Source organism: Crassostrea angulata, chromosome 1 (genome assembly GCF_025612915.1).
Source record: "Crassostrea angulata isolate pt1a10 chromosome 1, ASM2561291v2, whole genome shotgun sequence".
Lineage (NCBI taxonomy): Eukaryota > Metazoa > Mollusca > Bivalvia > Ostreida > Ostreidae > Magallana > Magallana angulata.
Window position 1 is genome coordinate 53,361,632 of NC_069111.1, and position 12,353 is coordinate 53,373,984.

At 34.7% G+C, this 12,353-nt stretch overlaps 2 protein-coding genes across 2 annotated transcripts; one reads left to right on the forward strand and one right to left on the reverse strand.

Moving 5' to 3' along the window:
• The first annotated feature begins 1,758 nt into the window (after positions 1–1,758).
• LOC128181445 (putative nuclease HARBI1) lies at positions 1,759–3,271 on the forward strand. Its single transcript, XM_052849846.1, has 5 exons — positions 1,759–1,903; positions 2,083–2,263; positions 2,373–2,462; positions 2,712–2,876; positions 3,014–3,271. Exons 2-5 carry the CDS (start codon positions 2,229–2,231, stop codon positions 3,237–3,239), a joined length of 516 nt encoding a protein of 171 aa, XP_052705806.1. The 5' UTR covers positions 1,759–1,903; positions 2,083–2,228; the 3' UTR covers positions 3,240–3,271.
• Positions 3,272–4,373: 1,102 nt separating this feature from the next.
• On the reverse strand, positions 4,374–9,047 carry LOC128192970 (uncharacterized). The gene is made up of 9 exons (XM_052866117.1): positions 8,887–9,047; positions 8,284–8,385; positions 7,891–7,957; positions 7,244–7,325; positions 7,091–7,135; positions 6,693–6,743; positions 6,518–6,559; positions 6,120–6,179; positions 4,374–4,726 (listed from the first exon to the last, which is right to left on the reverse strand). The coding sequence occupies exons 1-9, from the start codon at positions 9,045–9,047 to the stop codon at positions 4,545–4,547; spliced, it is 792 nt and encodes a 263-aa protein (XP_052722077.1). The 3' UTR covers positions 4,374–4,544.
• Positions 9,048–12,353: the final 3,306 nt, after the last annotated feature.

Genomic DNA, 12,353 nt, shown 5'->3' on the forward strand with positions numbered 1-12,353 from the left:
TTATTTATTTTGGACTAAGGTGTTTGTAGAACCTGGTGAATGGAACAATGCACGAGATAATATTGGTTTACATAAAGTCTTTATACTAGCATACATGTATGTAATGAAACCATGATATTTTGTTCAGGCACCTAGCATCGTAGCAAAGTGGGTTGAGGGCAGACTCATCCAATCTTGCCTTGAAAAAAAAAACCAACTCAAAAATACTTTTTAAATAATTGAAAATCCTAATCCGTGGGGGTAGGGGGCTAAGTGTACCTTTAACTTCAATTTCACAGTTTATTTCCTCTCTTTCATTTCAAATTTTACATGGTCCCAAAAACATTGGGGGGGGTGCAACTGTATGTTAATTTACTTTTTTATAAGTAAATTCAAGAAAAATATTTGCTGCGAGAAAACGTGTGCTGGAGGGGGGCAGTCCCGTGTCCCTGCCCCCAATCCAACCCCCCCCCCCCCCCCCCTCCGATGCTAAGTGCCTGTTGTTTTCCTGTAACATTGATTTTGATTGTTCTCTCAATTATTTATTTAATTTTTTGGTGTAAAATCTAATGTACATAACATTTTTATCACTTCTGATCATATTTTTCATATAAAAATCGCATTTTTAAATTGCACATATATCAGTTCGAAGTTCCTCCAAATAGCTTTCGAATTTCCTCCCAATCGTTTACCGATCCCGATGGAAAGTTGGTTCACGCATGCGCATATCCTGGTTATAGTGCCTGGTTATAGGATATAAAAAGTACCCTATTCTATACCTACACAGGTGAATAAATTTACCGAAGACCGAGTCCGACTTGAACAATGTATATTTAGAGTTATCTTTCATTTTATTCATGAATGATATATGTACACACGAAGGGAAAATACAACATGCAGTCACAGAAATGTGTTAGTGTCCACTACTATGATACAAAGACAATATTCACCAAAAAATCTATATACTTTTAATTTTTTCAACTTTTTTTTAAATTACACATTGACAATGTTCGCTCTATGATAAGGTATGCAGTAAAAGAGAGAGAGAGAGAGAGAGAGAGAGAGAGAGAGAGAGAGAGAGAGAGAGAGAGAGAGAGTTTAAGTAGGCCTAGATACGATTTCGCAAACAATATAGCACCTTTTTAAATATAAGAACATTTTCAATATTATGCAAAATTTCGTAAATATATATCAAGTAAAATGCAAATGACACAACAACTAATAAGTAACTTGCTTTTTAAAAAAAAGTATATAACGACAGCAATATTCGGCATCTTCATGTGTTTAAAGAGGCATATGGAAAATTGATGAGAATACAATAGAAAGTTACATACGTATATATATATAAGAACTAGTATATTTAAACCATTAAAAAACAAAAATCCCATGAAAAATTCTGGTATACTCTATGTTATAAAGGTATCGTAGTGCACAATGAAATTGAATTCATTCATTTTGGTTGAACGCCGTCTTTGTATTGAAAATAATGTAAATACTGGGCGTATTATTATGTATAAAAGACATTGTGAATATTTGCTATAAGTGAATCTATGTTTGAATAGTAATTAAAACGAAACCGAAGTTTTGATACTCTTCCAATACCCCACCCCTATCTACATCTACATGTAATTGTAATTGTATGGCAAGTTCTCTCTCTCTCTCTCTCTCTCTCTCTCTCTCTCTCTCTCTCTCTCTCTCTCTCTCTCTCTCTCTCTCTCAGACATACGTGTGAAATAGAGGTTCAATCATTTATGGTACGTACACTTTTTTCAGGTTCTAGTAACAGTAAGATACTTGTCGAAGGCAGCTTTTTTCTCAGAGTGCGGCGACCTACACGGGATTTCTAGGGCTAGTGTTTCTAGAGCAATTGATAACGTGACCAAAAGCATTTGCAATAGGCTCCATAACATCAATTTTCCAACTGGTATGTACAAGTTAAAATTTCTAGTATATGTACCACTATACATGTATAGGTATCATTGCATGATTTTGGATGTATTAAATATAATTATTGCATCTATTGAATTTTAGTACATCTTTGTATATATACATCTATATACATGAATAGGACGCTCTTTAAAATCAGCATGTTTACTGTTGTAGGCAATGATGCAATTCGTACAAAACACGAATTTTATCAGATTGCGGGGTTTCCAAACGTCCCCGGCGCCGTTGATGGGACTTTAATTCCTATCATAGCACCGAAAGACAATGAACCAGAGTACGTCTGTCGGAGGGGCTTCCACGCTATGAACGTACAAGTGGTTGCTGATGCTTCTTTAAGGTGAATTTTCTCCTTCTTTCTTTCATTCAACAGAGCTACAATATTATATTACATTAAATGAATACCGAGAGAATCTGTAATTGAAATCCGCATTATTTTTAATTTCAAGGTTTACCAACCTAGTTTGCAAGTGGCCAGGGTCAACTCACGATGCGTTCATGTTTTCAAACTCCGCACTGAAAACCCATATGGAAACAAGGTATGGAATTTAATCTGAGCAAAATTAATAAAATAAATTTTATCAATTTGCACGTAAATTTATGTTATAAATTTCAAATTTACCGGGTGGCGGTAAATACAAAATCAATTGTCTTGTTGTAAATTCTGTTTTTACTGCCACACGATAAATTAAAAATTTACTATATTTTAACCATGTCGAAGGCTCGTTGGATAAAAACCGTATACCATAGCAAATCATAAGAGATCCTATATTTCCATCTTTCCACAGAGTTGACGGTTGGCTTCTTGGAGACTCGGCATATGCATTGCGAAGTTACATGATGACCCCAAAAACTAACCCGAGCAGCCAGGCAGAGGAAAATTACAACTCCGCCCACAGCAAAACAAGGGTTGTTGTTGAACGGGCTCTTGGTGTTTGCAAATCCAGATTTAGGTAATGATTACTCATGAACAACGATGACTTACGGGATTTAAAAATATCCATACTTTTTTTTTCCTTATACAATCATACGATTTTCAACGGGGTCAAGCCCAAGAATCAGTGAAGAAACCTACTTTCTTTACTTTCAGGTGCATACATAAATCTGGAGGGATGCTTTTATTTACACCTGCCAAAAGTGTTCAAATAATCACAGCTGTGTTCAAGCTGCACAACCTGTGTATGGACATCAAGCTGCCAGTAGATGACATGGAGCTCAATTTCCATCCAGATCAGGGGTTCCTCAGCCTGGAGCAAATGCTGACGCTGCTGGCCAGACTGTCCGACAAAGGCTCATCCAGAGATTTGCTTTATTAATAGTTTTTTGTTTTTACAGTCTACTTGCCAGAAAAAAAGACACTTAGATATTTCTATTTGTGATATCAATGAATGTTATTAAATTATAAACACAGACCAATGTTCCAAACATGGAAATTTAACAAATATGTAATTTTCAGTTGTGATAAATATCAATTAAATTAAACACATATACATTTACATACATGTAACATTGACTTTTGACAAATATGTATAAATACATTTCTTTTAACACATATTGACTTAAAAACATGTAAATGAAAATAAGTATGGATATTCCTACAATTACAATTATATTATTCTTTACATTTAAGAGAAAGCATGTACCGGTATATTGAATTGCAAATTTGTATGAAATCAGACTATTAGCTTGTGTAAATTTTATAAAATAGTGTATTTTATCTACATAATGACTGTCTTTAGAGTAGGTAAATTAAAAACATTCTTAACAATAAATATCTAATGTCAAACATAACAACGGATGAATACAGGTACATAATCAATGCATGTGAATATGATGAAATGTTGCACATATGTTTCTATAACAAAACATATTCCAACTTTGAAGCACATGAAAAAATGTTTTATGCCCAAGTATTTAAAAAACATGTATGACTAAATTATCGGTATGACTCGCTCAATATGTACAATTTCAATACAGGAGTATATACAATTCAATATGTTTGTACAAAATTAATTGCATATTTGATTTTAATTAATACCTATTGGTAATACAAAGTTAAATTGTTACATAGTGTTTGTGTTCTAATTTATGAAAAAAACATATGCCAAGTGTGGTTGAAATTGACCCAGTACTGCATGTGCTTCTAGAAAAGCAGCAAAAAATTTGAAAAATGTGCAGACAGACAGACAAACAAAGATCAAACAAATGTGATCAGCAAAATTCATATTTGCTCATGTTGGCTCCAGCCAAGGAGAGGTAAACTTGCAATAATTCCATATATTATAGGTTTTAGAATACATAAAAACAAATTGAATGTAAATGTAGATTGGCAATTTTGGCCCAGTGGTTCTGGAGAGGAAGTAAAGATTTTGAGAAGAATTTTACCTGCAAAGTTTCCTCAGTCCTATAACACACCAGGCCGTGCAGATAAATTGAATACAGCATGGTATTCAATTTGTCAGCATAGCCTGGTGTGTTATATAGATTCGATGATATCCAAAAATATGCATTCAATGCTAAGATAAGACCACATTGTAAATGTTGTATTTACACCCACCCAATTATGAATATATACTTAAAATTTAAAATATGGCAGACATTTATGGTTTTAATATTTAAAATCAAGATGTGAAAAGTCCTCTTATGACTGGCGACACTGATGGTGTACTGTCTGCCCTTGACTCCATCCTCCAATGGACATACTGCTCAAGGAGCTCCAGCTTGCGCTTTTCAACTTGCAAATTGCATCTCATGACTTCCAACTTTTCCTCCTCAATCTGTACTATTCTCTGTTGGAGTGAAACTGAAATGCATAGTAAGAAAAGAAGATTTAGACATTAATTGTAATATATGTGCCATGCATAGAAGAGGGTACAATAAAGCATGTTTATAACAAAGTGCCAGGGAGATGATGGGTGAAAGTAGAACTTATGTATGCTGGCATCTCATTATATTGTGCTACTGCTACTACATGTATTATGCTTACATATATTGATCAACATCATAATGATAATCCAATTAAAACACAATAATGAATTCCTTTAGCTGATCTTAACTAATCCTTTTCTGCATATGGAAAACACAGACATGTATACACGTTAACCCATCTAATCGAAGAGCTGGGTAAAACTAGTACCCGCTAATGAGACCTGCAGACCTGTGTTGTGTAAGTAACTTCAGACAAAGATCAGTTATTTGTAACATGCATGTATTTTTATGACCTATTCTTCAAATCCACTTGCACTATTTTATTAGGTAAATAACAGCTTTAAGGTGGTGCAGGACACCTGCATATTGTGATGTATACTTCCTATTGAGATAAACAATAAAGTATATTATATAAATATTAATTAAATATTTACCCCCCAAATAATGTTACCTAACATTGAAGCGCAATGGGTTAGAGCGTTTACATGTCTGTAAGAGCATTGGGGTCCAAGGTGTATTTTTGGTAATTTTACAATTGATATAAATGAATTTTCATTGGGGGGGGGGGGCTGGACCCCTCACTCCCACCCCTTCTCTAAATCTGTGCACACAATGATGTACATGTAGGCACACAGAAGCAAATCTAAAACCGGCAACCGCCACGGGGAGGGGGCATAATTTAATTTTTTACTTTTGTTTGTAATAATTATCAATATCAATATGACATGAAATGTTAAGATTATTGATTAACTGAAAATTCACTGCAAACAGTTCAACCCCAAATTGCACATAAAGTGCTGCTCATGTGTATTATCATATGGAAAGGGATCTCATCCTTGAGTTATGGAAATTATAATTTTTAAATGTATTACCGGAGCTTGCATGTGGCCTTCATTTTTAATTAATCTGGTACAAAACAGTGTTATTTAGGGGCAAACACTTGGTGCGGGTATTACTGTCTAATGACAGCATCTAGTTACTTAACCCACCTAAGTACCATAGCCCATACACAGACCTGTCAGAGAATCTCATACATGCATCCCCCTCCCCCATCCCACCCCCCAAAAAGATAAAATAAACATAACATGACTTTAAAATTAATCTCATTTTGTTTATACTTTTGTGAAATGCACCTTCAGTCCTTTAAATGTAACATAATGAATGTATGGCAATGAGAAGCTGAAAAACTTCATTTAAGTTTTACCCTTAGGTTCAGATATGATAGAGTTTCTTCGTTATTCAGCTATAATTCTCAATTTGGTACTTACTTGATGCAGTTGTTGGTATACTTTCGCATACCATAGTGGACTGAAGATCTTCTTCTTCGTCTAAAATTTTAATAATTACTGGTATTATTAGATATATATGTAAATGGTAAATAACAGTGAAAACAATACATGCATGTATTATATAAAACACCATTATCGATAACAGTATATGTACACATATTTTTTTTTTAATAAAAATAAAAACTCCAATCTTCATAGACCTTATTAATGCTATCTTTCTTTATTAATTAATTACTGCTTTGGTATTTTAATTCTTTTGAATTTAACTTTCTGTAAATTAGTGTTTGAATCAATGATGTTTCTATCAAGAAAAATATTATTACATGTATCCTAAATGTAATGAACATTAATCAATTGCTACAGAATTATTTACTCACTTGAACTTAATCTCCTTGAAGCCTTTCCTGACATACAGAAACCTGTGTGAATAAATTTAAGGATGTAAACATGACTTCATATCACATGTATTAACAAAATTAATAAACATTGGTATTTAATTACATGTATTCCCATACCTTGAGTGAAAGGGGGGGGTAAAAGTAATTAACTTACCAGAAGACAATGGTGCTTCCATCCCCACTTGTGGCTCAATTTCAACATCATCTGAAAATTTTAAACCCTACATTTAACAGCTAGTCATTGTAGATTCAGTGTTATCCACTAAATCATTTTAGAAAAAAACAGCAATGTTAAGAATTTAGCTAACTGGAATATGAACTGAAAGACTACTCTGAAGAAATGCATGCATGCATGATCACATACCTACCAAGTTTATATGCCTTTTAAACATAATTGCTGTGTATCACTAACACATGTATTTATGCATGAAAAAGGCACATTTTACATAACTGGGTTTTCATGTGTACAATAGGTTTATAAATGGAAACTATTATGCAAATGTAAATATTCAATGCTTTTGAACCAGTTTTCTCATAAAATATAATCAATACCATATCTTCTCTTTGACACTGGTAGAGCTTTTCTTGGCTGAGTATCTGTAAAAACCAAGGTTGATAAAAAAAATTGTATGAACATGAATTTAATTTATACCCAGATTGATTATAATAAGATTTTGTATGTGTGTGTATGCATGCATGTTTTACCTGTTGGCAAACTTGCTGTGTCTAATGAGTCAAAAACCCCCTCTACACCAGAGATGATATCATTGGAGAGGATAGACACAATCTTAATTAAAAAAAAAAAAAAAAAGAATTTAAGCACATTTACCCTATTGAAAAGATATGTCAAAATATTCATTAACATCTACATATTTCATTTGTTCAAGATCACTTTTATAATTATCTATTACATGACGTATTTTGTTACATTATACATGTGAACTGAACTGAACTTTCTTTATTTTACAACGATTGATAAACAAGTTGTACAACTTATATTAATATCTCTCATTGGCACGGATGTTAGCGTGAGGGGGTCATTGGTGTGGGAAGAAGCCGGAGTACCCAGAGAGAACCCACGTGTCCAAGCGGGCGACCACCTTACCCTATCACATACAACCACTGTCGATCACGGGGATCGAACTCGGGTCGCAGCGGTGAAAAGCGAGTGCATTGTCCACTACACTACTTGTACATTATACATGTATATTGACCTCAAAACTCTAGCTAATTTAAGTTTTCATTTTGCAAAAAGAATGCATTTCAAGATACTTACATGCAAACCCACTAATACATATGAAGGATAGCTTTTATTCAATTTTTCTAAATACAATTATACTATAGTCAATTACCTTTTCCTCCCAACACTTCAGGCCTTGAGGTGATGGTCCCCCGCCTGTCTTTCTGAGCTCAGATTTCCTATAAAATGTATTAATCTTTTCATAATGTCAACATTATATTTTGTATTTTCTGTAATCTCTTTGATCATTAAAAGGCCACCATTATAAATGAGTGAATCAGATTATAATATTAACTGTGGTACAATAATTTGTATATGCATTATTTATATCACAATGCTGTTTGTAGGATTACAGGCAATTTGATTAGGAATGAAAATAAGTATTATACATTAATTGCTTTATAATTTGTGTTATATATATGTACAGTAAAAATTCATGTGCAACAAAACATTGTGAATCCGTCTATAGATATGTCATAATAAGTGCTTAATCATTCTCTTATACCTGTTGGCCTCCTTTTTCTTTGTGTGGCTCTGAATGTCCTGCCATTTTTTCTTGACGTCTTTAACTGTTCTGACACATGCAGAACTACATGTAGCATTCACTCTGAAAATTCAGAAAATGCATTATAGGCCAACATATATACATGCATGTACCCAAATAAATTTTCGAAAATCTACTATCTTCATAACAGTTGTATAAAGGATCTTCAATGAATTCATGCATGTGTAACATATACACAGTTCATATGTATAATGCATACATTCAAAACATTACAATATTAAAATTAATACAGCATGCATGTACAGTGCCCATGATTTCAATGATATCCTCATTCACTATTTTGTCACTAAGCAATTATAATAACGTTTAGTCAATTTTATCTAAAATTTTAACTGAGCTGTAGCCTATATCAATTGAAAAAAAAGTTAGTGTCAGACAGATATTTACATTTACAGAGAAAAAAATTCATATTATGAAAAATTTGAGAGGTATACTAATCCAGATAGCCTACATCATTTTACATACATGCAGAAATATATTTTCACAATTATCATTTCGGTACTACGTCCGATATGACTGTATTGTATATATTTTTTAAAGTACCTCTCAGCAATTTCCTCCCAGACCCGCTGTTTCTTTTGGACGGTGAGCGATGGGCTGAATTTCCCGCGAATTACAGCCCATCGCTCGGGATCTGTAACAAGATCCACCAGTATACTGATGGACTCCTCTGCCCAGTTCGCTTTGCGAAAATTGTCGTCCATGGTGACCAAAGTCAAGCTACTCAGCAATAAGCTACTCAGCAATAACGAAGTTTGTTTACATTTATCGACTATACAAACGGAATTTTCCGATCCCGATTAAAAAAAAAGATTTTTAAACTGAGCGCCTAGCGCCCAAACTAAGACTTGTTACACCCAAGAGACCCCGGATTCTTAGGGGCACGGGTGTCCCCCCGGGATCCCCGGTCCCAAAAAGGGCAATATTAACACCGATTTCTGGCGCCAGGGCGCTGAGTAGACCCTATCATACTGTGAAATAGGGAGTCTAAACTGAGCGCCTAGCGCCCAAACTAGGACTTGTTACACCCAAGGGACCCCGGATTCTTGGGGGCACGGGTGTCCCCCCGGGATCCCCGGTCCCAAAACGGGCAATATTAACACCGATTTCTGGCGCCAGGGCGCTGAGTAGACCCTATCATACTGTGAAATAGGGAGTCTAAACTGAGCGCCTAGCGCCCAAACTAGGACTTGTTACACCCAAGGGACCCCGGATTCTTGGGGGCACGGGTGTCCCCCCGGGATCCCCGGTCCCAAAACGGGCAATATTAACACCGATTTCTGGCGCCAGGGCGCTGAGTAGACCCTATCATACTGTGAAATAGGGAGTCTAAACTGAGCGCCTAGCGCCCAAACTAGGACTTGTTACACCCAAGGGACCCCGGATTCTTGGGGGCACGGGTGTCCCCCCGGGATCCCCGGTCCCAAAACGGGCAATATTAACACCGATTTCTGGCGCCAGGGCGCTGAGTAGACCCTATCATACTGTGAAATAGGGAGTCTAAACTGAGCGCCTAGCGCCCAAACTAGGACTTGTTACACCCAAGGGACCCCGGATTCTTGGGGGCACGGGTGTCCCCCCGGGATCCCCGGTCCCAAAACGGGCAATATTAACACCGATTTCTGGCGCCAGGGCGCTGAGTAGACCCTATCATACTGTGAAATAGGGAGTCTAAACTAGGCGTGAGGTTTTTATTATAAAAATATAGTCCTTCTGATTTGTTTCGAAAGGTTCATAAATATTTCATTTTATATTTAATGAAAGATATTTTGATATATGTAATTTTGTGAATTATGTTAATTCATTGCATTAATTTGTGTTTTTCATTTTAACGGACTATTTTGTTGTCCTACCGATTCTATTTTTAGATCGGGGTTTTCCTGCTTCTGACGGTGATGCATTGAATTTTTTATTTAATGTTTCGTGATCATTTTGGAGACCTTTAATATATATTTTGTTATTTTTTAATAGGTTTAATTTTTATGCACTTATTCATTTTCAAGACAAATATTAATGAATAACAAATTAATCGAAAGGTTTTAATTAAATTAAATTAATTTCTCCAAAATAAATAAATAAAATGGTTTAATTCTATTGTTAATACTGTAAATTGATTTAAGTGATACGATTTATTTTAGCGTTTAAGTAGTGTAATTTTTTTTTTAGAATTTACTTGCCAAGTGGATATCAAAATTTTTCAATGTTGAATATTGATACCAAAAGGCAAGAAATTTATACCCGGGATTTAATTTTAACAGCTTGAATTTCTTTTTTATCTCTGATGACCTGCGTCCGTTAAAAATCTTGTTGAGAATTGACACCAATTACAAAGGTTTGAACTGTCTTTGAACTGGAACTTGTTTTACGTAATTTAAATAAATAAACATATAATTAAAACTCTCAGACACTTTTTCGTGGTTATCTCAAAGGGATGTCTGACATTCTGAAGCACTTAATATAACAATTTCATTGACGAAAGTTTTCAAACTGAAAAATCTACAGGAAAGGACTGCACCTAATAGCTACCCTTACGCATGTAATCATCTGTTTGCTTGAGAAAAACTTATTTAATAAATTAAATTGAAGAAAAATTGCATGATCGTCAAACTGTACTACAATTAAGTTGCTACATGTTGATATTCTTTAATGCATAATTTTTATTTATAGAAAAAAACCGGGTATTTTTTCAATCTTGTTCATCATACATGTTTATAGTAAATACATGTACATGTAACATGTAAACGTTTTACGAGTATATAGTACTTTAAACTACCAAAAAATACTGATTTATAAGATATGAATATTGATAGTTACATGTACTATACATGTAGCATTGTAAAGGAATGAGTATGCATGGAAGTGTACATGCAGCATAGGCGTCGGAACCGGGGGGGGGGGGGGGGGGGGCTAGGGGGGGCTTAGCCCCCCACTTTTTTTGCAAATTTATACCTTACCATTAGAAACATAGGCATAATAGAGGGTTCAGCCCCCCCCCCCCCCACTTTTTCTCGCAGGAAAGATTATTGTTTCAAAATTTACCTTGAAAGATTGAAAAGTTGGATTCAGAAGCATAGTACCCCCCCCCCCCCCCCCCCCCCCCCCCCCCACGGATTAGGAATTTTATGATTTTGGGGGAAAAAAATTGTTAATTTTTTTTTTACGGGAAGTATAGGTATACTCCCCCCCCCCCCCCCGGATTAGGATTTCCATGATTTTGGGAATTACTTTTTTCTCAATATTTCAGAGGATTAGTCTAGCCCCCCACTTTCAATTTGCTTCCGACGCCAGTGTGCATCATGTTTCAAAACTAATGTAGACGAAATCTGGTTTTTTTTTTTTTGGCTGTAAATTTACTCAGATGAATATGACAATATATTTTGAAAATACAGTTTATTGGGTGTAAGAACACAATTCACAATATCAAATACAACAGTTAATTTTGTATTTACACACATCAGAAAAATGTACAATAATTCTGAGAGTTTCCATTCACTGGGTAAGTGTTAAAATATAAAATAAAAATAAAAATAATGAAGTATTATAAATTTTGTATTTACACACATCGTCAATTATAAGAAAGAGGATATTCCTAGACATAAACGTACATTTAGTTCATGTAACCATATACACCAATAGAAGAATTGTTCATATTAAGAGGGTTCGATGGTCGTGGCCATTTTTAGACTGTTTTGATCTCCTTTGGAGGAAGAACTCTATATAAAATAAAGGGAAATACTTAAATTTAAAAGGATGCATGCATGGATTTTTCTGAATTATAATTTATAGCTAGTAGATAAATCATATTTTAAAATCTTAGGAAGATCTGAGGGTTATTTTGTTGACCATCTAAAGATATATGTTTAAAAAAAAAAATCACTAAACATAGCGAAAAAGAAAGCACTCAACCGTAACTATACCTTAGTGTAAGCACGCTTTGTTTGAATACAAGAATCATTAACTCTGTGTTACCTGAAACAGGTGCCACGTTAAAAAAATCATGCCCTGCAAAA